This window comes from Microcaecilia unicolor, chromosome 8, assembly GCF_901765095.1.
Source record: "Microcaecilia unicolor chromosome 8, aMicUni1.1, whole genome shotgun sequence".
NCBI lineage: Eukaryota > Metazoa > Chordata > Amphibia > Gymnophiona > Siphonopidae > Microcaecilia > Microcaecilia unicolor.
Genome location: NC_044038.1, coordinates 232545562 through 232572921, shown reverse-complemented (window position 1 = coordinate 232572921; position 27360 = coordinate 232545562). Strand labels below are relative to the sequence as shown.

General features: G+C 43.7%; 1 protein-coding gene across 1 annotated transcript in view; it reads right to left on the bottom strand.

The window, feature by feature from the left end:
• Positions 1–23767, bottom strand: part of TGM2 (transglutaminase 2) — a 78835-nt gene extending 55068 nt beyond the window's left edge. Inside the window, exons 1-2 of the mRNA XM_030211590.1 lie at positions 23510–23767; positions 3205–3384 (exon numbers count right to left, since the gene is read on the bottom strand). Of these exons, the coding sequence (XP_030067450.1) occupies positions 3205–3384; positions 23510–23519 (190 nt within the window). The 5' untranslated portion in view covers positions 23520–23767. The remainder of the gene's footprint in view (positions 1–3204; positions 3385–23509) is intronic.
• Between the last annotated feature and the right edge of the window lie 3593 nt (positions 23768–27360).

The following is a 27360-nucleotide window of genomic DNA, read 5'->3' as shown; positions in this document are numbered from 1 at the left end:
ATTCACCCACGATTTGAATAAGTTTGTGTCATCAGCAAATTTAATTGATGATGATGATGACGGCAGAAAAAGACCTGCACGGTCCACCCAGTCTGCCCAACAAGATAAACTCACATGTGCCATTTTTTGTGTATACCTTACCTTGATTTGTACCTGTCTTTTTCAGGGCACAGACCGTATAAGTCTGCCCAGCACTATCCCCACCTCCCAACCACCCGCCCCGCCACCCACCACCAGCTCCGGCACAGACCGTGCTTATACGAAGTCTGCCCAGCACTATCCCCACCTCCCAACCACCAGCCCTGCCTCCCACTGCCGGCTAAGCTTCTGGGGATCCCTTCCTCACTAGTTACTCTCATCTCTAGGTCATTTATAAATATGTTAAAAAGCAGTGGTCCCATCACAGACCCCTGGGGAACCCCACTAACTACCCTTCTCCATTGAGAATACTGACCATTTAACCCTACTCTCTGTTTTCTATCTTTTAACCAGTTTTTAATCCACAATAGAACACTACCTCCTATCTCATGACTCTCCAATTTCCTCTGGAGTCTTTCATGAGGGACTTTGTCAAACGACTTCTGAAAATCCAGATACACAATATCCACCGGCTCACCTTTATCCATATGTTTGTTCACCCCTTCAAAGAAATGTAGTACATTGGTGAGGCAAGGTTTCCCTTCACTAAATCCATGTTGACTTTGTCTCATTAATCCATGCTTTTGAATATGCTTTGTAATTTTGTTCTTAATAATAGTCTCTACCATTTTGCCCAGCACCGACGTCACTCACCGGTCTATAATTTCCCGGATCTTCTGTGGAACATTTTTAAAAAATCGGGCTTACATTTGCCACCCTCCAATCTTCCGGTACCACACTCAATTTTAAGGATAAATTACATATTACTAACAATAGCTCCGCAAGCTCATTTTTTTTAGTTCTATCAGTACTCTAGGATGAATACCATCTGGTGCAGGAGATTTGCTACTCTTCAGTTTGTAGAACTTCCCCATTACATCCTCCAGGTTTACAGAGAATTCATTAAGTTTCTCTGACTCGTCAGCTTCGAATACCATTTCTGACACTGGTATCCCACCCAAATCTTCCTCGGTGAAGACCGAAGCAAAGAATTCATTCAATCTCTCCGCTACGGCTTTGTCTTCCCTGATCGCCCCTTTTACTCCTTGGTCATCTAGCAGTCCAAGCGATTCTTTTGCCGGCTTCCTGCTTTTAATATACCTAAAAAAAAAATTTTGCTATTGTGTTTTTGCCTCCAACGCAATCTTTTTTTCGAAGTTCTTCTTAGCCTTCCTTATCAGCGCTTTGCATTTAACTTGACATTCCTTATGCTGTTTCTTATTATTTTCAGTCGGTTCCTTCTTCCATTTTCTGCTCTAATAGCTTCCTTCACCTCACTTTTTAACCACGCCAGCTGTCGTTTGGTCTTCTGTCCTCTTTTTTTTAATACGCGGAATATATTTGGCCTGGGCTTCCAGGATGGTGTTTTTGAACAGCATCCACGCCTAATGTAAATTTTTGACCCTCGCAGTTGCTCCTCTAGGTTTTTTTTTCACCGTTCTTCTCATTTTATCATAGTCTCCTTTTTTAAAGTTAAACGCTAACGTATTTGATTTCCTTTGTATACTTACTTCAAAGCTAATATCAAATCTGATCATATAATGATCACTGTTATCAAGCGGCCCCAGCACCATTACCTCCTGCACCAGATCATGTGCTCCACTAAGGGCTAGGTCTAGAATTTTTCCTTCTCTCATCGGCTCCTGAACCAGCTGCTCCGAGTTGCAGTCCCCCCTCCCTCCCTCTGTCATTCTCCTTCGGTCTGTCCTCCCTCCGAGTGCCAGTCCCCCCCTCTAAAATCGCCAACCCCCCTCTCCCCTTCTCTTACCATGGTCCCGTCGGCAGCATTGAATTGCGAGCAGGATCAGTGAGTCTACTGCCTTTCCTTCTCTTCGCTCTGGTCCCGCCCTCATTTCCTGTTTCCGCAAGGGCGGGACCAGAGTCAGAGCTCAGAGCGAAGAGAAGGGAAAGCAGCAGACTCGAAGGGATGTATGACGTCAGTGTTATCTACCGCAGGTAGCAGACCACATCCGAGTGAGCCACGGTCCCAGGCAGCGTCAGAACGTTGGAGGTGAGAATTATTATATAGGATAAGCACCGCCATGCTGGGAAAAGACCAAGGGTCCATGAAGCCCAGCATCCTGTCTCCGACAGTGGCCAATCCAGGCTTCAAGAACCCGGCAACCCCCCCCCCCCCCCCTCCCAAAAAAAAAAAAAATATATATATATATATTTAATAATGTTCAATGGACTTTTCCTTCAGGAATCTGTCCAAAGCCCCCTTAAACTCCGTAAGGCCAGCTGCTGTCACTACATTCGCTGGTAATGAGTTCCAGAGTCCAACTACATGCTGAGTAAAGAAAAACTTTCTCCTGTTTGTTTTAAATCTACCATATTCTAGCTTCTTCTTGTGTCCCCTGGTTCTATTATTGTTTGAAAGTGTAAACAAACGCTTCACATCTGTCCGCTCTACTCCGCTCATTATCTTTTAGACTTTATCCTATCACCCCTCAGCCGCCTTTTCTCCAAGCTGAAGAGCCCTAACCGTCTTAGCCTTTCCTCATAGGGATTGTCTGTCTCTCTTGTGACATCTACAGAATGGAAAAGTCATTAATCCCAGCTGCCGCAATGCATCAATGAGAACCATAAATATGAAGAATCAACCGGGCATAGAAACTTACCTTGAAATATTTTGGCATTGTGAATTAAACCCCTGCTCCTATTTAAATGAAAGGTATCTATTCCAAGCTCTTGGAGCATATGTGATTCATAACATTTTAAATCTTCTTTGAGAACATTTGATATCATATATTATACTCATCCCTTGTCGTTACATGTAGTAGGATTAAGAGTGGTAAAGATGTACAGAAGATTACCTGCCGATGTGGTGAGCATGGTGGCAGCTACCTGTTTGTAAAGTGAGTAATTGACTCAGACGTTACCTGTCTGTGAAATGAAAATATTTGTAATTGCTCGTCTGTGAGAGATTTTTGAGCATTGTCGCTGGTACTGTATTTTCCAGGGCACATCTCTGAGGAGGGGCAGGAAGTTTCCTGCAGCGATGCCTCAGGGACTACAACAGCTAGTTCTGGTGTTGCTATGTAAGGTAGGTGCACAGAAATATACCTGTCTCCGCCTTCAGTGCGATTTCATCCACTCCTTCCTGATACCCCCTGGAGATAAAGTACAGCGAGATGGTAAAGGGCTGCCCCCTTCTCACAACCAGTCGTCGACACCCCATCTCGTCTGTCTGATGGGTCCTGTTATTGGTCTCACACTCGAGGTCAAACCTCTCCAACTGCAGATCTGCAAAGTCAAGGAAAAAGCATCATTCTGTTTGCACATTGCCAACTATACACACACACGACGTATGTCAATATACCAGACCAGTGGCGTAGGAAGGGGGGGGGCGGTCCGCCCCGGGTGCACGCCGCTGGGAGGGTGTCGGCTCCGCGCTGGTGCACTGCCCTCTCTGCCCCGGAACAGGTTACTTCCTGTTCCGGGACAGAGAGAGCAGTGAACCAGCGCGGAGCCGACACACCCCAGCAACGTGCGGTCGGGGCGGATCGGCCCTCCCGCCCGTCCCTCGCCGCAGGAATGCGCTCCGGGGAGAGGAGGGTGCACCGTGCCGCCCCGGGTGTCAGCTCCCCTCGCTACGGCTCTGTACCAGACAAATACACTTGGGGATGGAGATTTTCAAAAGCAATCCAGCCATTTTATAAACAACATTTAAGCAACAGCTGAGAGGTTAAAGCTTACAGGCATTTGCACGTATAAGAATAGGTGGTAGAGTTGCTTTCCGGAAGTTGCTAAAAACTTACCTCTTCAAACAAGCTTACACAAATAACCTGAATTAAATAATAAGTCCATGTGTACCACTAGACCCAGCCGAGAATTCAGAACCGGAATGTACTCCCCTATTGTTCCTTTAACAAACTCCTTTTTTTACCCACCTCCACACAATCTGTTATATCCTTCTTACCCCTCCCCTACATTTTCCCTATAATAGCTACATGTCATTATAATAACTATATATCAATTTGTTGTCCTGTTTTACAATGTAAGCCGCATTGAGCCTGCTATTGAGTGGGATAGTGTGGGGGTACAAATGTTACAAATAAATAAATAATTATGCTTAGGTTGCTCGATCTAAAAGTAGGAATGGGCAGTCCCAACATTTTCATTTTCTTTTGTTTCCTATATATATATACAGTGGGGGAAATAAGTATTTGATCCCTTGCTGATTTTGTAAGTTTGCCCACTGACAAAGACATGAGCAGCCCATAATTGAAGGGTAGGTTATTGGTAACAGTGAGAGATAGCACATCACAAATTAAATCCGGAAAATCACATTGTGGAAAGTATATGAATTTATTTGCATTCTGCAGAGGGAAATAAGTATTTAATCCCTCTGGCAAACAAGACCTAATACTTGGTGGCAAAACCCTTGTTGGCAAGCACAGCGGTCAGACGTCTTCTGTAGTTGATGATGAGGTTTGCACACATGTCAGGAGGAATTTTGGTCCACTCCTCTTTGCAGATCATCTCTAAATCATTAAGAGTTCTGGGCTGTCGCTTGGCAACTCGCAGCTTCAGCTCCCTCCATAAGTTTTCAATGGGATTAAGGTCTGGTGACTGGCTAGGCCACTCCATGACCCTAATGTGCTTCTTCCTGAGCCACTCCTTTGTTGCCTTGGCTGTATGTTTTGGGTCATTGTCGTGCTGGAAGACCCAGCCACGATCCATTTTTAAGGCCCTGGCGGAGGGAAGGAGGTTGTCACTCAGAATTGTACGGTACATGGCCCCATCCATTCTCCCATTGATGCGGTGAAGTAGTCCTGTGCCCTTAGCAGAGAAACACCCCCAAAACATAACATTTCCACCTCCATGCTTGACAGTGGGGACGGTGTTCTTTGGGTCATAGGCAGCATTTCTCTTCCTCCAAACACGGCGAGTTGAGTTCATGCCAAAGAGCTCAATTTTTGTCTCATCTGACCACAGCACCTTCTCCCAATCACTCTCGGCATCATCCAGGTGTTCACTGGCAAACTTCAGACGGGCCGTCACATGTGCCTTCCGGAGCAGGGGGACCTTGCGGGCACTGCAGGATTGCAATCCGTTATGTCGTAATGTGTTACCAATGGTTTTCGTGGTGACAGTGGTCCCAGCTGCCTTGAGATCATTGACAAGTTCCCCCCTTGTAGTTGTAGGCTGATTTCTAACCTTCCTCATGATCAAGGATACCCCACGAGGTGAGATTTTGCGTGGAGCCCCAGATCTTTGTCGATTGACAGTCATTTTGTACTTCTTCCATTTTCTTACTATGGCACCAACAGTTGTCTCCTTCTCGCCCAGCGTCTTACTGATGGTTTTGTAGCCCATTCCAGCCTTGTGCAGGTGTATGATCTTGTCCCTGACATCCTTAGACAGCTCCTTGCTCTTGGCCATTTTGTAGAGGTTAGAGTCTGACTGATTCACTGAGTCTGTGGACAGGTGTCTTTCATACAGGTGACCATTGCCGACAGCTGTCTGTCATGCAGGTAACGAGTTGATTTGGAGCATCTACCTGGTCTGTAGGGGCCAGATCTCTTACTTGTTGGTGGGGGATCAAATACTTATTTCCCTCTGCAGAATGCAAATAAATTCATATACTTTCCACAATGTGATTTTCCGGATTTAATTTGTGATGTGCTATCTCTCACTGTTACCAATAACCTACCCTTCAATTATGGGCTGCTCATGTCTTTGTCAGTGGGCAAACTTACAAAATCAGCAAGGGATCAAATACTTATTTCCCCCACTGTATATATTTTTTTTTTATTTGTACCCCGCGCTTTCCCACTCATGGCAGGCTCAATGTGGCTTAGGTACTTATTTGTACCTGGGGCAATGGAGGGTTAAGTGACTTGCCCAGAGTCACAAGGAGCTGCAGTGGGAATTGAACCCAGTTCCCCAGAATCAGAGTCCGCTGCACTAACCACTAGGCTACTCCTCCACTAGCAACATTCTGTGTAGAAGCTTGCCCTTGCAAATCACCAATGTGGCCGCGCAGGCTTCTGTTTCTGTGAGCCTGACGTACTGCACGTACGTGCAGGACGTCAGGCTCACAGAAACAGAAGCCTGCGCGGCCGAGTTGCTGATCTGCAAGGACAGGCTTCTACATGGAATGTTGCTAGAGGAATAGCAACATTAACATTCCATGTAGAATCTCTAATAGTAGCAACATTCCATCTAGAATCTCCAATAGTATCTATTTGATTTTTGTTACATTTGTACCCCGCGCTTTCCCACTCATGGCAGGCTCAATGCGGCTTACATGGGGCAATGGAGGGTTAAGTGACTTGCCCAGAGTCACAAGGAGCTGCCTGTGCCTGAAGTGGGAATTTAACTCAGTTCCCCAGGACCAAAGTCCACCACCCTAACCACTAGGCCACTCCTCCACTGTTGCTACTATTTGAGATTCTACATGGAATGTTGCTATTCCACTAGCAACATTCCATGTAGAAGTCAACCATTGCAGATCACCAATTTGGCTGCGCAGGCTTCTGCTTCTGTGAGTCTGACGTCCTGCACGATTCACAGAAACAGAAGCCTGTGCAGCCTTCTACATGGAATGTTGCTAGTGAAATAGCAACATTCCATGTAGAATCTCCAATAGTAGCAACATTCCATGTAGAATCTCCAATAGTATCTATTTTATTTTTGTTACATTTGTACCCTGCGCTTTCCCACTCATGGCAGGCTGAATGCGGCTTACATGGGGCAATGGAGGGTTAAGTGACTTGTGACTTGCCCAGAGTCACAAGGAGCTGCCTGTGCCTGAAGTGGGAATCGAACTCAGTTCCCCAGGACCAAAGTCCACCACCCTAACCACTAGGCCACTCCTCCACATATCAGTCTGCTCATGCCTTTTTTTGGATGCCAGGAATAAAGCTAGCTTCTTTGGGTCACTATTTGTTCCTGGTTGCTAATAATAAATGATTCACTCAATGGTTATTTTTAGGCTCTTTAAACTAGTAGCTGATATCTGAAATATTTGCCAGTGTTAAGCAATTAACTGGACATCAGAGCCATGTGCCTGGGTAACTAGGGTTTCCTACAGCAAATGAGCAGTGAAAGAATGAAGTACTGAGTGAACTGATCAGTTTTTCACTGTTGAACTTTGCAGGTGGGTTCTTGTATAGTGTTTTGAAAGGCATGGGCAGATACCGCATTCCTTCATTCAGGGGGTTTTGTTGTGTGGAACTTTGGTTTGCTTAACCTGTTCTGTGCACACAGGTTATATTGTGTTCTGGAAATTCTCTTGGAATTAAGGGATAATGTCTTCTGATGGTTTTGGGGGAGTGAAAAGAAGAAATATGTTTATGAGAGTACTTGGTGCAGCACGTAATAGGGTTATCATTTTGGCAAGCACACCAGAAAGTTCTGAATCATAAGGGACATTCATGTATGGATTTGTATTTCTCATTTCGACAGGAAAAAGGGCTGCAGATCCGTTCATGTAATCAAACTCACAACTGACTCAAACAGTCCTTTCATGACCTGATGCCTCTGTTATAAAGGAATGCATCCTTGAGAGCTTAGCCAAGTTTAGGTGGCAGAGCCGGTGGTGGGAGGCGGAGCTAGTGGTTGGGAGGCGGGGATAGTGCTGGGCAGACTTATACGGTCTGTGCCAGAGCTGGTGGTGGGAGGTGGGACTGGTAGTTGGGAGGCGGGGATAGTGCTGGGCAGACTTATACAGTCTGTGCCCTGAAGAGGACAGGTACAAATAAAAAGTAGCACATATGAATTTATCTTGTTGGGCAGACTGGATGGACCGTGCAGGTCTTTTTCTGCCGTCATCTACTATGTTACTATGTTTCAGAAGATAATGATTTCACAATGTAGCTGATTGCTGGTTTGCATTTTTTTTTCTTTTCCTTTTCCCAGTAGTCCGCAGTGGGGGCTATTTATGTATTTATTTTCTGCTATCTCTTTGTATCTTGTAACAGAGTTCTGTGGTTTACTGAGACTAGCAGCCTGCAATGTCGGTGAGATGCCAATAACTCAGGGCACAGATCATGGACTGATTTGATTCCACTAGCTTGTAATGTCACATACGTAAAAATTAGAATAGTGTACACAACACCAGCACCAAACATCTCACACACCCACATAAATCTCAACTTTTGTCTGCAAGGGCTCCTTTCATTTTGAAATGCAAACTATGTTGTTTTTTTTTTTTTAACAGGGTCTGCTGGCTTTGAATAGAAACACTATAGAGGTGTTTATGGTTGTGACAGTTCTGGCATGGCTGCAGAAACACTTTTGAAGTGATGGCAGGAGTTCAAACCACACTCCCAAAAATACTGAACTACTTCAGTTGTCCCAGAGTCCGTGTATTGCTTACAGACTTTCACAGTGGTCAGTAGAAGGGTTAGATCATTACTCTTCACTTGCTCAGCCTCCATGGGGTATGAAGCATTGCTACCCTAGTCATTACAATCTCTGTCCCCACCAGTGTCTGGTGTCTGGTTGTCTTACAGTACAATGGATCATCACTGGTGATAATAACACACCTCCTTCTTCTCTGTCATATGCTATAAGTCTGCAGCCCCTCATTACCTCTCTACCCTCATTTCCCCTTACGTTCCCGCCCGTAACCTCCGCTCACAGGACAAATCCCTCCTCTCAGTACCCTTCTCCACCACTGCCAACTCCAGGCTTTGCTCATTCTGCCTCGCCTCACCTTATGCTTGGAATCAACTTCCTGAGCCCTTACGCCAAGTCCCCTCCCTACCCATCTTCAAATCCTTGCTCAGAGCCCACCTCTTCAATGTTGCTTTCGGCACCTAACCTTTATACCTTTCAGGAAATCTAGACTGCCCCTATTTGACTGACTGTACATTTGTCCTTTAGATTGTAAGCTCCTTTGAGCAGGGACTGTCCTTCTATGTTAAATTGTACAGCGCTGCGTAACCCTAGTAGCGCTTTAGAAATGTCAAGTAGTAGTAGTAGTAGTATTACATATAGCAGTGATTTAACCCGAGCTGAGATTGTGATGTCATAATGCCTCATTCCACCAATGCCTAAGAGCCAACCTCATCAGTGATGTCACAATGGCTTGATTGTCCTATATTTGTCTCACTCTTATCTATTAGATTGTAAGCTCTTTGAGCAGGGCCTGTCCTTTTATGTTAAATTGTACAGCGCTGCGTAACCCTAGTAGCGCTTTAGAAATGTCAAGTAGTAGTAGTAGTAGTAAGTCAGAGATAGGGCTAGTGGATCTCTTAGAAAAATATCAAAGTGACTTCTAAGGATTGTAGAACCTAAGTGATTTTGGCATGCAAAATCATTTTTTTTAAACAGCGGAAATAAATTAGACTGGTGTTCTGCCAAAGTCTCTGCCTTCCTCTGAATCATCACAGACATTTTCAGTGACCTCAAGGTAGCAACAGTGTGATTGATAGTGGTGAGCAAAGTTTGACAAATGCTAGAGTTCAGAAGAAGTGGAAGCGGAAAACGAGGTTGGCATATTCATTTGTTAGTACACGTTTGCTTCATAACAAGCTTTACAAATTTTAGTGCACGAAAATCAATTGCACACGATCTAATCTCTGAATTAATATTTATTTATTTATTACATTTGTATCCCACATCTTCCCGCATAGCAGTAGGCTCAATTTGGCTTACAGGTTCCGGAGAGGAGAGTACCAACTCCGGGAATATATACAAAGTGGAAAATAGAGTAACGGGAGGCGCAAGGAAGCTGATAAGGTTCCGGGAAAGAGAATACAACTCTGGGACGAATATATAGTAACATATACAGAGAAGTAATTCAAAAAAACGGCACCGAAAAAAATCTACGTGGAGCGTTATTCTATAAATGGTGCTCCCAGTTGCGCACCAATTACTGTGCCAAACTTTGGGAGTGAGAGTTTCCACCAGCTGAAACCTGGTGTAAATCCTGGTGCACAAGTTAGGCGCGGATCCCTAGCAATTAATACACTGCGCACATCTTTAGTGAATGCTCCTGATTTGCCCATGCCCTGCCCATGGCCACGCCCCCTCAAAGGTTGTATGCGATAAGATTTGTATGTGGATCTTTATAGAATAGCTCCTACCAAGATGCGTGCACAAATCCGAATTGTTGCCAATTAACGCCACTAATTGTTAGCACCCAATGATTCTGTAAGTGGTGCCAAAAAGTAGTCATCGATATAAATCAGCACTCAACGGTATTCTAGAAAGGGCACTTTGGGATGAGTGCTCTTTTAAAGAATAGCTTTACATAAGTACATAAGTAATGCCACACTGGGAAAAGACCAAGGGTCCATCGAGCCCAGCATCCTGTCCATGACAGCGGCCAATCCAGGCCAAGGGCACCTGGCAAACTTCCCAAACGTACAAACATTCTATACAATCAAGCCATTGTGACATCACTAATGAGGTTGGCTCTTATTGGTGGAATGAGCCACTATGACATCACAATAGGTTAAATCACTGCTCTATGTAATAAAAGTGAGCCAAGTAGAGGACATAAGTACATAAGTAATGCCACACTGGGAAAAGACCAAGGGTCCATCGAGCCCAGCATCCTGTCCACGACAGCGGTCAATCCAGGCCAAGGGCACCTGGCGAGCTTCCCAAACGTACAAACATTCTATACAATGTTATTCCTGGAATTGTGGATTTTTCCCAAGTCCATTTAGTAGTGGTTTATGGACTTGTCCTTTAGGAAACTGTCCTTTAGGAAACCGTCTAACCCCTTTTTAAACTTTGGTTGCCAAATTCAGTGCTCAGCTTTAAGCACAAGGACTTATTGCTAGCTGAAACCTGGAGGTCCTTTTACTAAGGTGCACTGAAAAATGGCATGTGCTGGTGTAGACGCAATGTATTGGATACACGCAGGCTCATTTTTCAGTGCACCTGCAAAAAACACCTCTTTTTTTTTGGCCGAAAATGGATGTGCGGCAAAATGAAAATTGGCGCACGTCCATTTTGGCCCTGAGACCTTACCGCCATGCATTGACTTAGCTTTAAGGTCTCAAGTATTAACAGGGCAGTAACAAACAACACGTGCACAATGCCGATTACCGCCCGCTTAGTGCCATGCACCAGAAATTTTCTGATGCACGTAATGGGCACACGTAAAAAAATGAAATTACAGCCCAGGCCACACGGTAGCCGGGCGGTAGTTCCAAATTGGCGTGCGTTGACCACGGGTAGGTGCCTACGCGGTTCAGTAAAAGGGCCCCCTGGTGTAAATCCTGGCGCGCAATTTGGCGCAAATCCCTGCGCTTCTGTAACACTGTGCACATCTTTTGTCTGTTCACGCTTTCCAAAAATACTAGGACTAGGGGGCATGCGATGAAACTACAGTGTAGTAAATTTAAAACAAATCGGAGAAAAGGTTTCTTCACCCAACGCATAATTAAACTCTGGAATTCGTTGCCAGAGAACAAGGTGAAGGCGGTTAGCTTGGCAGAGTTTAAAAAGGGGTTGGACGGTTTCCTAAAGGACAAGTCCATAAACCACTACTAAATGGACTTGGGGAAAAATCCACAATTCCAGGAATAACATGTATAGAGGGGAGACATGATACAGGTATATAAAATAATGAGTGGAGTGGAACAGGTGGATGTGAAGCATCTGTTCACGCTTTCCAAAAATACTAGGACTAGGGGGCATGCGATGAAACTACAGTGTAGTAAATTTAAAACAAATCGGAGAAAAGGTTTCTTCACCCAACGCGTAATTAAACTCTGGAATTCGTTGCCAGAGAACGTGGTGAAGGCGGTTAGCTTGGCAGAGTTTAAAAAGGGGTTGGACGGTTTCCTAAAGGACAAGTCCATAAACCACTACTAAATGGACTTGGGAAAAATCCACAATTCCAGGAATAACATGTATAGAATGTTTGTACGTTTGGGAAGCTTGCCAGGTGTCCTTGGCCTGGATTGGCCGCTGTCGTGGACACGATGCTGGGCTCGATGGACCCTTGGTCTTTTCCCAGTGTGGCATTACTTATGTACTTATGTCCTCTACTTGGCTCACTTTTATTACATAGAGCAGTGATTTAACCTATTGTGATGTCATAGTGGCTCATTCCACCAATAAGAGCCAACCTCATTAGTGATGTCACAATGGCTTGATTGTATAGAATGTTTGTACGTTTGGGAAGCTCGCCAGGTGCCCTTGGCCTGGATTGGCCGCTGTCGTGGACAGGATGCTGGGCTCGATGGACCCTTGGTCTTTTCCCAGTGTGGCATTACTTATGTACTTATGTCCTCTACTTGGCTCACTTTTATTACATAGAGCAGTGATTTAACCTATTGTGATGTCATAGTGGCTCATTCCACCAATAAGAGCTAACCTCATTAGTGATGTCACAATGGCTTGATTGTATAGAATGTTTGTACGTTTGGGAAGCTCGCCAGGTGCCCTTGGCCTGGATTGGCCGCTGTCGTGGACAGGACGCTGGGCTCGATGGACCCTTGGTCTTTTCCCAGTGTGGCATTACTTATGTACTTATGTCCTCTACTTGGCTCACTTTTATTACATAGAGCAGTGATTTAACCTATTGTGATGTCATAGTGGCTCATTCCACCAATAAGAGCCAACCTCATTAGTGATGTCACAATGGCTTGATTGTATAGAATGTTTGTACGTTTGGGAAGCTCGCCAGGTGCCCTTGGCCTGGATTGGCCGCTGTCGTGGACAGGACGCTGGGCTCGTTGGACCCTTGGTCTTTTTCCAGTGTGGCATTACTTATGTACTTATGTCCTCTACTTGGCTCACTTTTATTACATAGAGCAGTGATTTAACCTATTGTGATGTCATAGTGGCTCATTCCACCAATAAGAGCCAACCTCATTAGTGATGTCACAATGGCTTGATTGTATAGAATGTTTGTACGTTTGGGAAGCTCGCCAGGTGCCCTTGGCCTGGATTGGCCGCTGTCGTGGACAGGACGCTGGGCTCGATGGACCCTTGGTCTTTTCCCAGTGTGGCATTACTTATGTACTTATGTCCCCTACTTGGCTCACTTTTATTACATAGAGCAGTGATTTAACCTAGTGTGATGTCATAGTGGCTCATTCCACCAATAAGAGCCAACCTCATTAGTGATGTCACAATGGCTTGATTGTATAGAATGTTTGTACGTTTGGGAAGCTCGCCAGGTGCCCTTGGCCTGGATTGGCCGCTGTCGTGGACAGGACGCTGGGCTCGATGGACCCTTGGTCTTTTCCCAGTGTGGCATTACTTATGTACTTATGTCCTCTACTTGGCTCACTTTTATTACATAGAGCAGTGATTTAACCTATTGTGATGTCATAGTGGCTCATTCCACCAATAAGAGCCAACCTCATTAGTGATGTCACAATGGCTTGATTGTATAGAATGTTTGTACATTTGGGAAGCTCGCCAGGTGCCCTTGGCCTGGATTGGCCGCTGTCGTGGACAGGACGCTGGGCTCGTTGGACCCTTGGTCTTTTCCCAGTGTGGCATTACTTATGTACTTATGCCCCTGACCCATCCATGCCCCCTTTTGAGTTGCACGTGATCCAATTTGCGCACCCATTCTTACAAAATAACGTGCAGGCAGATCCGTGTGCAAATCTTAATTAATGTTAAGTGCTTTGTAGCTCCAATAATTAAATTATTGGAGCTTATGAGCTAATTATTTTGGACATGAATGTGAGATCTGTGCCCAATAGAGTCCAGGGATGTCTGTATAATGAATTCATATGTTAAAAAGTTCTAATGCCATTTAACAGAAAATTACAAAACAAATGTGTGAAGCAAACAGAAAAAGTCTCAAAATCAGGAAAAAAAAACCCCAAAGAAGAACTGGAAGTGATTTTACTACTGTACTAGTGAGAATGTCAGGCGGCATTGTCGAAAAGACGTACAAATTGAAACTGAGAAGCATAAGTTCCAGTAGTATTTTTGAACAGGGTCTTCTGACCTACAGCCTGTTCTAAAATGCAGGGTGAAAATGGACTTTTAAGTGTCCATTATGTGTGGCAGGACCGTTCATTTTATAAACACATCTAAAATATCAGTGGGTCAACATGGGCAAATAAACATTTATGTTGGCCCCAGTAGACGGTCACAGAGCCCTGTATCTTTTGCTACTTTCACTTTTAGGGAGTAGAGGAGTGTGGTAGCCATGTTAGTCCACTCTTAAGGTTATCAATAGAAATCAAACAAAATAAAACATGGAAAAGAAAATAAGATGATACCTTTTTTATTGGACATAACTTAATCCCAACTTTCCAACAAACATAAGAGAATCCTGTACAATCTTACCCCACCAGAAAGAGCGGCCATAAGAACCCTACAAACTAACAAACGCATTATCATCAAACCCGCAGACAAAGGAGGCGCAGTGGTAATTATGGACATACAAAAATACATTGAAGAGGGGCACAGACAGCTCTCAGACAATAAATACTACAGGAAACTAACTGAGGACCCCACACAGGATTACACAAAACAGCTGAAAGACCTTATCAAAACATTTCCTACACAAGCGCAACCTCACCTGAAGAAACTCATACCAAATCAACCTTCCGTGGGCTCATTCTACATGCTACCCAAGATCCACAAACCGGGAAACCCTGGCAGACCAATCATATCAGGTATTGGCACACTCACGGAAGAAATATCTGGATTCATAGAGGGAATTCTGAAACCTCTCATACACAACACTAACAGCTTCATACAAGACACCACAGACTTTCTGAATAAATTGAAAAATATCAAGCAACTACCATCTAACACCCTTCTGGTCATGATGGATGTAGAATCACTATACAGCAACATTCCACATGCGGATGGTATAGCTGCATGTGGAAGACTCCTAAAAAAATCCACACTGGACCATCAATACTCACCAGAAACTATTACAAAGTTAATCAAATTCATTTTAACTCACAACTACTTCCGCTTATCAAGAAATGTATTAAGTTATGTCCAATAAAAAAGGTATCATCTTATTTTCTTTTCCATGTTTTATTTTGTTTGATTTCTATTGATAACTTTTAGGAAGGATAGCAATCACTGGGGGAATTAAGGGGTGACCTCCCCTACTCCCTCCAGGTCGTCACTGCTCAGTAGGAGCACATTTCTGAAACCTTGAGATCCTGGGTAGGAGATATACATCCCAAAGTTGATTTTTTTTTTTTTTTTTGGACACAGACATGCATTCCCTTCTAAAATGGGGAACATATGTTTATTTATTTAGGCCTGACCTAGTCTCTACCAGAACACACCCAGACCATGCCCCCTTGTATGTGCACACATTCAAGTTTTAGATATTATATTCTGGCTTTGTAAAATCAGGATTTAGTAAACGTCTAAATGCTAGTTTAGGCACATCTAAAATCCAAATAGCGTTTCTTTAAAATAAGCATCGCTGTGCCCAATAGGAAGAAAGAAACAGATTGGATATTATCCATAGAAAGGTTATTTTTTTGTTACATTTGTACCCCATGCTTTCCCACTCATGGCAGGCTCAATGTAGCTTACATGGGGCAATGGAGGGTTAAGTGACTTGCCCAGAGTCACAAGGAGCTGCCTGTGCCTGAAGTGGGAATCCAACTCAGTTCCTCAGGACCAAAGTCCACCACCCTAACCACTAGGCCACTCCTCCACTGTTGCTACTATTTCAGATTCTACATGGAATGTTGCTATTCCACTAACATTCCATGTAGAAGTCGGCCCTTGCAGATCATCAATGTGGCCGCGCAGGCTTCTGCTTCTGTGAGTCTGACGTCCTGCACAGAAGCCTACACAGCCTTCTACATGGAATGTTGCTAGTGGAATAGCAACATTCCATGTAGAATCTCCAGTAGTAGCAACATTCCATGTAGAATCTCCAATAGTAGCAACATTCCATGTAGAATCTCCAATAGTATCTATTTTATTTTTGTTACATTTGTACCCTGCGCTTTCCCACTCATGGCAGGCTCAATGCGGCTTACATGGGGCAATGGAGGGTTAAGTGACTTGCCCAGAATCACAAGGAGCTGCCTGTGCCTGAAGTGGGAATCAAACTCAGTTCCTCAGTTCCCCAGGACAAAAAGTCCACCACCCTAACCATGACTTGTAGCGCTATAGAAATGATTTATAGTAGTAGTAGGTGCAGGGTCTGCAATAAAACCCATATGAGATGGTATCTGAGGACCTAAGTATGCCAACCCTAGAGGAAAGGAGAGTGGAGGATAGGACACCTCAGAAATACATATATCCGGGGGAATTGTATTTATGGTGCTGAATGTGAAGTGCTATTGCCATGCTGAATTTTCATGAAAAAGCATTTGAATTTATTTATTTATTTATTTTCTGCATTTATATCCCACATTTTCCCACCTCTTTGCAGGCTCAATGTGGCTTACAAATACCGTAGTGGCGATCGCCATTTCCGGAATAAGAAATACAGAGTAATGTTCTAGTTAAAGTATGAACAGTTTGACGTCCTCCCGTACTTACCTTAATCTACACCTCCCCAACTGCAAAGGTATTAAGTACAAATCCTTCTACGCATCCAATTTTTCCTTTTCAGGTAGCCAGCTTTGGAATGCTTTACCAAGACCCATCCGTACCATCAACGGCCTTCTGCCCTTCAGAAAAGCACTGAAGACCCATCTCTTCAAGATAGCCTACCCTAACGATTCAACCCAACCAAAGTCTGCCCACGTGATTCTTATTGACGATTGTTATACATTGACCATGTTTCCCATTATCCTTATTGCTACCCCATATCCATTCCTCTCCATCCTTCTACGCCTACCTCCCAACGCTTATTTCCTTCTGCACCCAATTCCTCCTATGTTCAATTTACTTATCCGTTAACCCCATTAATATTGCGTGTACTACATATTGCTTACTCTTTTTATGACTTTGTAATTCTCTATACTGTTACTATGTAAGCCGCATTGAGCCTGCCATGTGTGGGAAAGCGCGGGGTACAAATGTAATAAATAATAATATAGAATACACAGTACATTAGAAGAAAATCAGTAACCAATACATTTCAGGTGTTGAAATCAAGGGTGGTGCAAAGCATTCAATAATGACAATGTAATAAAGTAACCAAAATAAGAATAATTCAATGTTAACTAATTCTGGAACAGTTCTGATGTCATGTTTTTTAAGAAGGGTCCTTTTTATAAGTCTCTCTGAACAGGTTAGTCTTTAATAGTTTCCGGAAGGCTGCCAAATCGTGTGTTGTTTTTATGGCATGCAAGATGCTGAAACGGGGCAGAAACGGCAGATCTGTGTGAAAACACATTTACACACCCGTTTATAGAATAGCGCCTAAGTGTTTCTGCTTGGATCTGCACAGGGGGTGTGGACATGGGAGGGGCATGCATAGGTCAAGGGTGTTTCCTTAAAATGCGCAAAATGTTATAGAATAGTATGGATCCACACCCAATCTGCGCATCCAAAGTTGAACGCGGATCCCAGCGCTATGCATTGTTCTATAAAGGGAACCAACTCCAGAATGCCCGTTACAGAATACCGTGTAGCACCGATTTTTTTTAGTGATGAATTTTGAGTGTCTTTTCTAGAATCACGCCTAGTGCCGATTCCTGAGCCTAACTTTAGGCACAAGGACTTGTGCCTGCTGCAGTGGCATAGCCACAGGTGGGCCTGGGTGGGCCGGGGCCCACCCACTTAGGGCTCAGGCCCACCCAACATTAGCACACGTTTAGTGGTAGCCGGTGGGGATCCCAAGCTCCGTCAGCTGAAGACTTCCCCCTATGGTAGCGAAAACGCTACTGTCCATAATACCAGCACCTGCGCATGCTCAGCGTTTAGCGCATGCCTGCTACAGACTGCCAAGGTGGAAAGGAGCGTTTTTTCACCAGCTGAGATAATTTTCTTTGGTGGTGGTGGTGGGGGGGGGAGGGGGTGAAGGGAACACTTGGTGCCCACCCACTTCTTGCCTAGGCCCACCCAAAATCTGTTGTCTGGCTACACCTCTGCTGACATCTGGTGTAAAACTGGCATCCAAGTTAGATGCAATGAGGTCGTATTCTATAATTCCACATGCAATGTTTCAGAACACCTGACACGCCCATGCCCACACCCCTTTGAGAGTTACATTCTAGTACAGTTAGGATCCATACATTATAGAATAGCATGCATGCAGTCAGATGCGCACGCAAATTGTTATGAGTGCCAATGATCAATAACCGGTTGTTAGCATCCAATTGTTGATGTTAATTGGCATGTTAATTAATTTGCATGTGTATCTTGGGTGCGCACACAAATTTAGGCACAGAATTCTGGGTGCAATATATAGAATCTGGGGGACTGACTGACTCAAAAGGTGATGTGCCACCTTTCCCCCATCCTTTACCTCTTGGCCTTTAGAGTGGTTATTTTCTTGCCCACCTATTGGAACATCGATGTCTCTTTTCCCAACAAAGATTTTTTCATTTCTCAAATTATTATTATTATTAACATTTGTATAGCGCTACCAGACCCACGCAGCGCTGAACACCTGACACAGAGAGACAGTCCCTGCTCGATAGAGCTTACAATCTAAAAATACAGACAGACAAGACAATTAAGAGCAAGGAAAGTACTGGGTGAGAAGGAACAAGGAGAGGGGAATTGAGTAGTGGTTAGGAGCCAAAAGCAGTGGTGAAAAGGTGGGTTTTCAACATAGATTTGAAAACAGGTAGAGATGGAGCTAGACGTACAGGCTCAGGAAGTCCATTCCAGGCATAAGGTACCGCAAGGGAAAAGGAACGAAGCCTGGAATTAGCAGTGGAGGAGAAGGGGGACGACAAGAGAGATTTGTCCAGCGAGCGGAGATTAAGGGGAGGATTGTAGGGAGAGATGAGGTTGCGAGCAGATGAGACAGGGAGGATGAGGGTGCCATCTACTGAAATAGAGAATGGGGGGAGGGGCGAGGTGGGCTTGTGGGGGAAAGACAATAAGCTCAGTTTTGGCCATGTTCAGTTTCAGGTGGCGGTGTGACATCCAGGCAGCTATGTGGGTCAAGCAGGCTGAAACTTTGGCCTGGGTTTCAGCAGTAATGTCAGGTGTGGAGAGGTAGAGCTGAGTGTCGTCGGCATAAAGATGGTACTGGAAACTGTGAGATGAGATCAGAGAGCCCGGAGAAGAAGTGTAAATGGAAAAAAATCAAACCATATGTCTGTTTGCCATATATTTGTATTGATTTCACAAACATATTTTTTACATAAAATATGAACATGCCAACTTTAACTCACTGTCACGTTTCTGGTTCTGATATGCTTTTATTATTTTTTATTTCAGTTTTTTGTTTGGTTTGTTTTATCATTTTGCTTGTGCTGAAGAGTCAGAAGAAATGACTGATAAAGAGGCAGCATAAGGCTACTGCCTGAGTCTTGTAGCGCTGTGGAAATGATAAGTAGTAGTAAGGCAGGTTTGTTTGTTTTTTTCACTCCGCCTTATATTTTTTTGTTTAGTTTACGCTTTTGGTTTTTGTTAGTGGCGTGGCCTTTGATTTAGGAATTGCAGCAGCGTTCACTATTGTTCCAGAGCAGTCATGTGTTAGATCAAACGGCTATCTGAGAGCACAGGAAGGTAGGGAAAGTAAACATGAAGAAAGGGCAATTTTTCAAATGACAGATTTTTTAAAAATTTAAACCTCAACTTTTTACCTTGGGAATAAACTTTAGGAGGCTTGCAGCTAATCTACTGTAGGGGATTCTGCAAGAAATGATATAAGAACCTCTCTTAAAAGACCATGGGGGCAATTCTGTAACTGAGCACCTGATGTAGGGGGTCTTTTACTAAAGGTTAGCTCAAGTTTATTTATTTATTTTTACATTTGTACCCCACATTTTCCCACCTATTTGCAGGCTCAATGTGGCTTACATACTACCGTAAAGGCGTTCGCCAGTCAGTTGATAACAAATACAGGTTATATTGTGGTTGAATGAGGTAATTGTGTATCAGGCATCATGTGGGTCGAAGGGTATTGTCCAGTACGATCATTGGTTGTGTTGTGTTGCTCGGTGTAGGGATTTACGTTGGATCGGTGGGGTAAGTTATCTGAAGCAGTTCCCATTTTATTCCTATGGGCCCTGCTGCAGATAACTCAAGCTAATCTTTAGTAAAAGACCCCCTTAGGCTCCCTTAAGCTGCTTGCTAGGTGTACTTTTATGCTTGCTATTGTTTTAATATACCAACTTTGCTGATGAGCAGATCAAGGTGCATAACAAATAAAAATCATACACCATAAATATCTCCGCTGTTTAAATTCTCCACTCATATTTTTCTGGAAAATAACCCATCAGAGGTAATCTTCCATTTGATGGAAGTAGGCATAACACCTTTCATCGTCATCATTCCGTATAAGATTTTTAACTGTTTTAAATAATTTTAACTTTTTTTTTCATTCCAATGTCCCACTTTTTTTCATTACGTCCCACTTTTTTTCATTACTTGCTAACTGTCATCTTTCACATTTATGATTTACTACTACTTGACATTTCTAGAGCGCTACCAGGGTTACGCAGCGCTGTACAGTTCAACAGAGAAGGACAGTCCCTGCTCAAAGGAGCTTACAATCTAAAGGACGAAATGTCAAATTGGGGCAGTCTAGATTTCTGAATAGAGGTAAGTGGTTAGGTGCCGAAGGCGATATTGAAGAGGTGGGCTTTAGGAATTTACGATTTCACTTGGTTTTACTAAAAAGTGAAGTACTTATCTTCAAATTTTCTTCCAAAGGAGATATGTGCACATATGGTCCATTAACTAGAAGAAATAGCAGTGGAGATTTAAACTGCAGAGATTATTTATGGTGTGTGAATATATCGATGTATGTATCTGCTGTTTGTATACTGAATATTAATAAGGCCAATCGAGTGACAAATAAAAATATCATGGTATGGGAAGGAGTGGCAAAATTTTAAACTAGGAAAGACACAGAGGGGCATAATTGAACGAAAACGCCTATTTCCATGGGCGTTTATCTCCGAGAACGGGTCCGTGAAGGGGTGGACCGAACCGTATTTTGGGAAAAAATAGACGCCCATGTTTTATTCAACAATGTGTGAGCTGGGCGTTTTTGTTTTTCAGCGATAATGGAAAATGAAAGCGCCCAGCTCAAAAACGAATAAATCCAAGACATTTATTCGTGGGAGGGGCCAGGATTCGTAGTGCACTGGTCCCCCTCACATGCCAGGACATCAACCGGGCACCCTAGGGGGCACTTTTACAAAAACATAGCACCCTTCCCTTGTGTGTTGAGCCCCCCAAATCCCACTCAAAACCCACTGCCCACAAGTCTACACCATTACTATAGCCCTAAGGGGTGAAGGGGGGCACCTACATGTGGGTACAGTGGGTTTGGGGGGGTTGGACGACTAATAAGCATTAAGCAGCACAATTGTAACAGGTAGGGGGGGGATGGGCCTGGGTCCACCTGCCTGAAGTCCACTGCACCCCCTAACAACTCCTCCAGTGACCTGCATACTGCTGCCAGGGAGCTGGGTATGACATTTGGGGGTGAAAATAAAAAGTTGTGAAACATCATTTTTTGTGGTGGGAAGGGGTTAGTGACCACTGGGGGAGTCAGGGGAGGTCATCCCCAATTCCCTCCAGTGGTCATCTGGTCATTTAGGGCACTTTTTGGGGCCTTATTCGTGGAAAAACAGGGTCCAGGAAAAGTGTCCTAAATTCTAGCTAAAAACGCATACTTTTTTCCCATTATCGGTGAAATGCGCCCATCTTTGTTCGGCAGATAGCTACGCCCCAGTTCCGCCTTCGCCACACCTCTGACACGCCCCCATCAACTTTGTCCGCATCCGCGACGGAGTGCAGTTGAAAACGTCCAAAAATCGGCTTTCGATTATACCGCTTTATTCATTTTTGTGAGATAAACGTCCATCACCCGATTTAGGTCGGAACTTGGGTGTTTTTCTCGTTCGATTATAAGCAGGACAGTCACATAGATTCACTGAAACTTGCACACAAACTAAAAAAGAACGAAATAAAAACATGGCTGGATCAGACCAGCTGGCTCAACGGTCAATCTCCAAAGGGTTACTGTCGGGTTATTGCGGGAGCCCTTATCGCCACCTCAGTGAGTGGCGGTAAGGGCTCCCCATCGCATGGTCATATGGTGAGACTTCTCTTACTGCATGGCCATGTGCGCCTGGGGTCTTTTTACCCACTGCAGTAATAAGGGCTCTGGCGCACAGGAGAAATGGCCCATGCCGCCCAGCATAGGGCCTTTAATCCCACAGGGGATTAAAGGGCTCCTTAGCGCTTGCTAAATTGATTGTTAACCTATGAACTAATCCATATTAACGTTAATATAGTGGGCATTAAAAGGTTTAGCACAGCTTAAAACCATTTTATTAACCCAAATGAACACTGTAATAACAGCTTTAAATTTAATGAGGAGGTTGAAGTAATCTTCTCTATTCAGAATCCCCCCCCCCCCCCCCCATGATCAAGTGGTCTGAGAAAGCGTAGCAATTTATTTTGAAATTTTATATGGCTAAAATTTATTAATATTATTACTTAACATTTTTTTTTTTTTTGGGGGGGGGGTTTCCCCTATAATGGGAATCATATTTGATTGTATTTAATTTTAGCTAAAAGTTAAAGTGGCGTTGGCTGTATTTCCAGATAAGATTAATCTTGTCAAAAATTTGAAAATAAATAAATGTAAATTAAACCAAATGAACAAAAAAAAAAAAGTCCAAAAATCAAGTAAAAAGCCCAAACGGATTAAATTTTTTTTAACCTGTTAACATGAAATACTGTGCATAACATCAGATAGCATAAATGAAATCTCACTTTCCAGTTGTTGTTTTTTATTTTTTTTTTGCATTTAAGGTTGCCGGTCTGCTCTGTCTAGTCACCTGTCTGTCCACAGCAGATCGAGCACATAAGCCTTTTGCTTAATCTGCCTGCCTGTACGACCTTTATTTATACAGATACTTTTCAAACACAAATAGCCCTGGACCAGCCTCTTTAAATAAGACCCTGCACACACAGTACAGACTATGAGAAGGAGGCTGGCCTTGCATCTTATGCATGATTAAAGTCTTTATTTTGATTAATTTTAAACAAAGTATCTTTCAACTCTGAGTAAGACTTTTTATAGACGCCTAATTTAAAACGTTTCAGTTCGAGGGCTTACATTACTCTTTAGCTTAAAAGAAAGCCCTATTTTAAAAGATCAGGGTAGTACCTAATAGATTAAGAAAATCCTATGAAACCATTAAGATCTATTCCCATTTCTAACATTATTAGTTACAGTTCTGTTGAGTAATTAATTCATCAGCTCTGGAACCAGCAAGCACTAGCAAGGTAAAGGGATACACAAAGTTTCTACACACCTACGTTTTTTTTTTTTACCCAATTAGAAATTAAAGAGCAATGGTTTTAAGTAGATGTTCGTATGCAATCAGGGCTGAGCGTACAGTACCTTGAGCCATGGCAAAGAAAGCTGGACACCTTGGGTCAAACACTTCGTCGGGTTGTCCTGACTGCAAATGAGCCCCTGGTTACAGCTCTGTCAATTTATACCCACATTGCACACACACCCCTTGGAAAGGACGGATGTGTGCAGGGACCATTTCACACCATTTCGTTGGAAAAAGAGAAGGAAAATCCCCTCCGGCAGCAACGCGTTTCCACCTATTGACCAACTTTCGAACGAAACGGGACGAGTGATGACGGCTGACGACAAAAGTCTGTTTGTAGAATTAAAAAGTTTCTCGGTTTTTTCAACCTTTTTCCTCCTTCAATGAACGTGTATTAAAAATAACTACGAGTCGTGGTACTTTATTAAGGGAACAGCTCCCTCTAGCAGAAATGTTCAGCTTAATGTATACAAACGTGAGATTAGTATGGATTTTTTTTTTTTCTGTATGTAAGAAGTGCTCTGTCTTTCCTCAGATAAAAGCAATATCATGCCAGCCTACTCAAACACATACTTAAGAGTGAATTTGGATTCCGTCCCTTAAAACTTGTGTAGGCTTGACAGGCTTATTTTCGAAAGAGAAAGACGGCCATATTTCGACCCAAATCGGGAGATGGGCGCCTTTCTCTCATGGGCGCCCAAATCGGTATAATTGAAAGACGATTTTGGGCGCCTCCAACTGCAGTCTGTCGCGGGAATGGACAAAGTTGACGGGGGTGTGTCTGAGGCGTGGTGAAGGCGGGACTGGGGCGTGTTATCGGCCGAGGAGAGATGGGCGCGCTCGGCCGATAATGGAAAAAAGAAGGGCGCCAGAAGCAAGAATTTGGGTCACTTTTTCTGGACCCTTTTTTTTCACAAGTCCCCAAAAAGTGCCCCAACTGCCCAGATGACCACCGGAGGGAATCGGGGATGACCTCCCCTGACTCCCCGAGTGGTCACTAACCCCCTCCCACAAAAAAAAAGAACTTTAAAAACTTTTTTGCCAGCCTGTATGCCATCCTCAAATGTCATAGCCAGCTCCATCACAGCAGTATGCAGGTCCCTGGAGCAGTTGTTCGTGGGTGCAGTGGACATCAGGCAGGTGGACTCAGGCCCATCCCCCCCTACCTGTTACACTTGTGCTGGTAAATGGGAGCCCTCCAACCCCCCCCCCCCAAAACCCACTGTACCCACATCTCGGTGCCCCCCTTCACCCATAAGTGCTATGGTAATGGTGTAGAGTTGTGGGGAGTGGGTTTTGGGGGGGGAGATTTGGGGGGCTCAGCACCCAAGGTAAGGGAGCTATGGACTTGGGAGGTATTTTAATTTTTTATTTTACTTTTTACAAGTGCCCCCTAGGGTGCCCGGTTGGTGTCCTGGCATGCGAGGGGGACCAGTGCACTACGAATCCTGGCCCCTCCCACGACCAAATGCCTTGGATTTGTTCGTTTTTGAGCTGGGCGCCTTCGGTTTCCATTATCGCTGAAACACGAAACCGCCCAGCTCAAATCCGCACAAATCCCAATGCATTTGCCCGGCACAAACCGTATTATCGAAACAAAAGATGGACGCCCATCTTTTTCGAAAATACGGTCTGGCCCGCCCCTTCACGGACCTGTCCTCGGAGATAGACGCCCATGCAGATGGGCGTTCGCGTTCAATTATGCCCCTCTTGGTTACACAGAAATCTGTCTAGAAAGTGAAGGTCTGCAGTTGCTGAGGGAATGTATGCACTTACTAAAGTGTGCTATGAACTAAAGGATGTAGCTATCCAGTGGGCTACATTTTATGCAGTGAGACGTAGTTAATAACCCTGATTATCACTAAAATAACCTGTCTTAACAGTAGCCCATGTTGATAACTTCCCCCCCTTAACTAAAGAAAAAAGAAATGTCTCTAGAAATCAAAATCACTTCTATACATAATAAAAGTGAGCCAAGATCAAGTGAGTATCAATGTGGACTAGCGTTAAGATGTGTTATTTTTTATCACTAACTTGTGCTATTTTAGCACAGGTCCCATTTTATGCCATGATAGTTAGTTACTAATAAGTGGGGTTAACAGTATCCCACATTAATAACTTCTCCCCTGGTTAGCACCGTGGAATATACATGTAAACAGCAACCACATTGCCACTTCTACTACTACTACTACTACTTATCATTTTTAAAGCACTACTAAACGTACGCAGTGCTGTACACTTGAACATGAAGAGACAGTCCCTGCCCGACAGAGCTTACAATCTAATTAGGACAGACCAACAGCACACATAAGGGATAAGGACAAAGAGTAGCAAGATTCCGGAATCCCAAGAGTGTCAATATTCCGTGCAGAATCCAAGAGTAGCAAGATTCCGGAACCCCAAAGACTACTACTATTTATCATTTCTATAGCGCTACTAGATGTACGTAGCGCTGTACACTTGAACATGAAGAGACAGTCCCTGCTCCACAGAGCTTACAATCTAATCAGGACAGACAAACAGGACAAACAAGAGATAAGGGAATATTAAAGTGAGGATGATAAAATAAGGGTTCTGAACAAGTGAATAAGGGTTAGGAGTTAAAAGCAGCATCATGTCATTTTCAGTGGACAAAGAGGAAGGGAATTGTTAATAATTGGAGAGGGGGGGGGAGGAAATTAAAAGGTATTGACGTTCTGGAACTGTCAAAAGATTGTTATGGTTTTATGATGACACTGTATATGTGCCTTCGTGTTGGCTGTATTATTATTATCGTCAATAAAATAGATTTAAAATAAAAGCAGCATCAAAAAGGTGGGCTTTTAGCTTAGATTTGAAGGCGGCCAGAGATGGCGGTAAATAAAAATCAATAATGAGTAAATAAATATAATAGCCCACTGTTTCTTCTGCTGCATTTATGCTGAGTCTCTGGTCTTCGGTATGAAATCTTCTTTTCAGAAACGGAAGTCAGCTTTTTAGTTCTTTTCATCTTATGTGTTTCTATTTAAAAGGTAATGGACGTGCAGATTATCAAACCGAGTGTCCATTTCCTCATCCCATGTGCGCAAATACATGATTCATTCATTCGGCCTAATTCTTGCAGAAATGCCAGAGTAAAGAAAAAAAGGGAACTCGGTAGTTCACAGTGAATGGATGAGCCCTTCCTAAATTACAAAAGTGCTTAGTCACAGATTAAACTCAGACAGCCGGATAGCACCATGTCATAGGTACAGATTGAGGAACTCCGGATATTGCACTATAGTATATAACTACTACTACTTATCATTTCTATAGTGCTACCGGACGTACGCAGCGCTTCACACTTGAACATGGAGAGACAGTCCCAGCTCAAAAGAGCTTAAAATCTAATTATGACAGACAGACAGGACAAGTAAGGGATATGGGACAGTTGAAGGCTTAGGTTTAGGAGTTAAAAGCAGCATCGAAGAGGTGGGTTTTTAGCCTAGATTTGAAGATGGCCAGAGATGAGGCTTGGCGTACCGGCTCAGGAAGTTTATTCCGGGCATACGGTGCAGCAAGATAGAAGGAACGGAGTCTGGAGTTAGCGGTGCAGGAGAAGGGTGCAGATAAGAGAGGTTTGCCCAGTGAGCGGAGTTCCCGGGGAGGAGTGTAGGGAGAGATAAGTGGGGTACAGATTTGTAGTACCATTTTTTTCTGTGAAAAGCAAGTTTAAAGAATGGAATAGGAGTAGAACCAGTGACTTCGGGCTCATTAGTAAATGCTCAAAGAGCTATATTGTGCAGGGTCGGCAGTGAAACGTCGCCTGTTCCAAACCCTGCACAACGCAGCTGTTTGAGCATTGAGCTCCATAAACGGAGGCTTCTTTCTGAAAACAGACTGACAGTTTTTTCTACAGACCATTCCAAAAGAACATAAAGACTCCTGAGGTAGG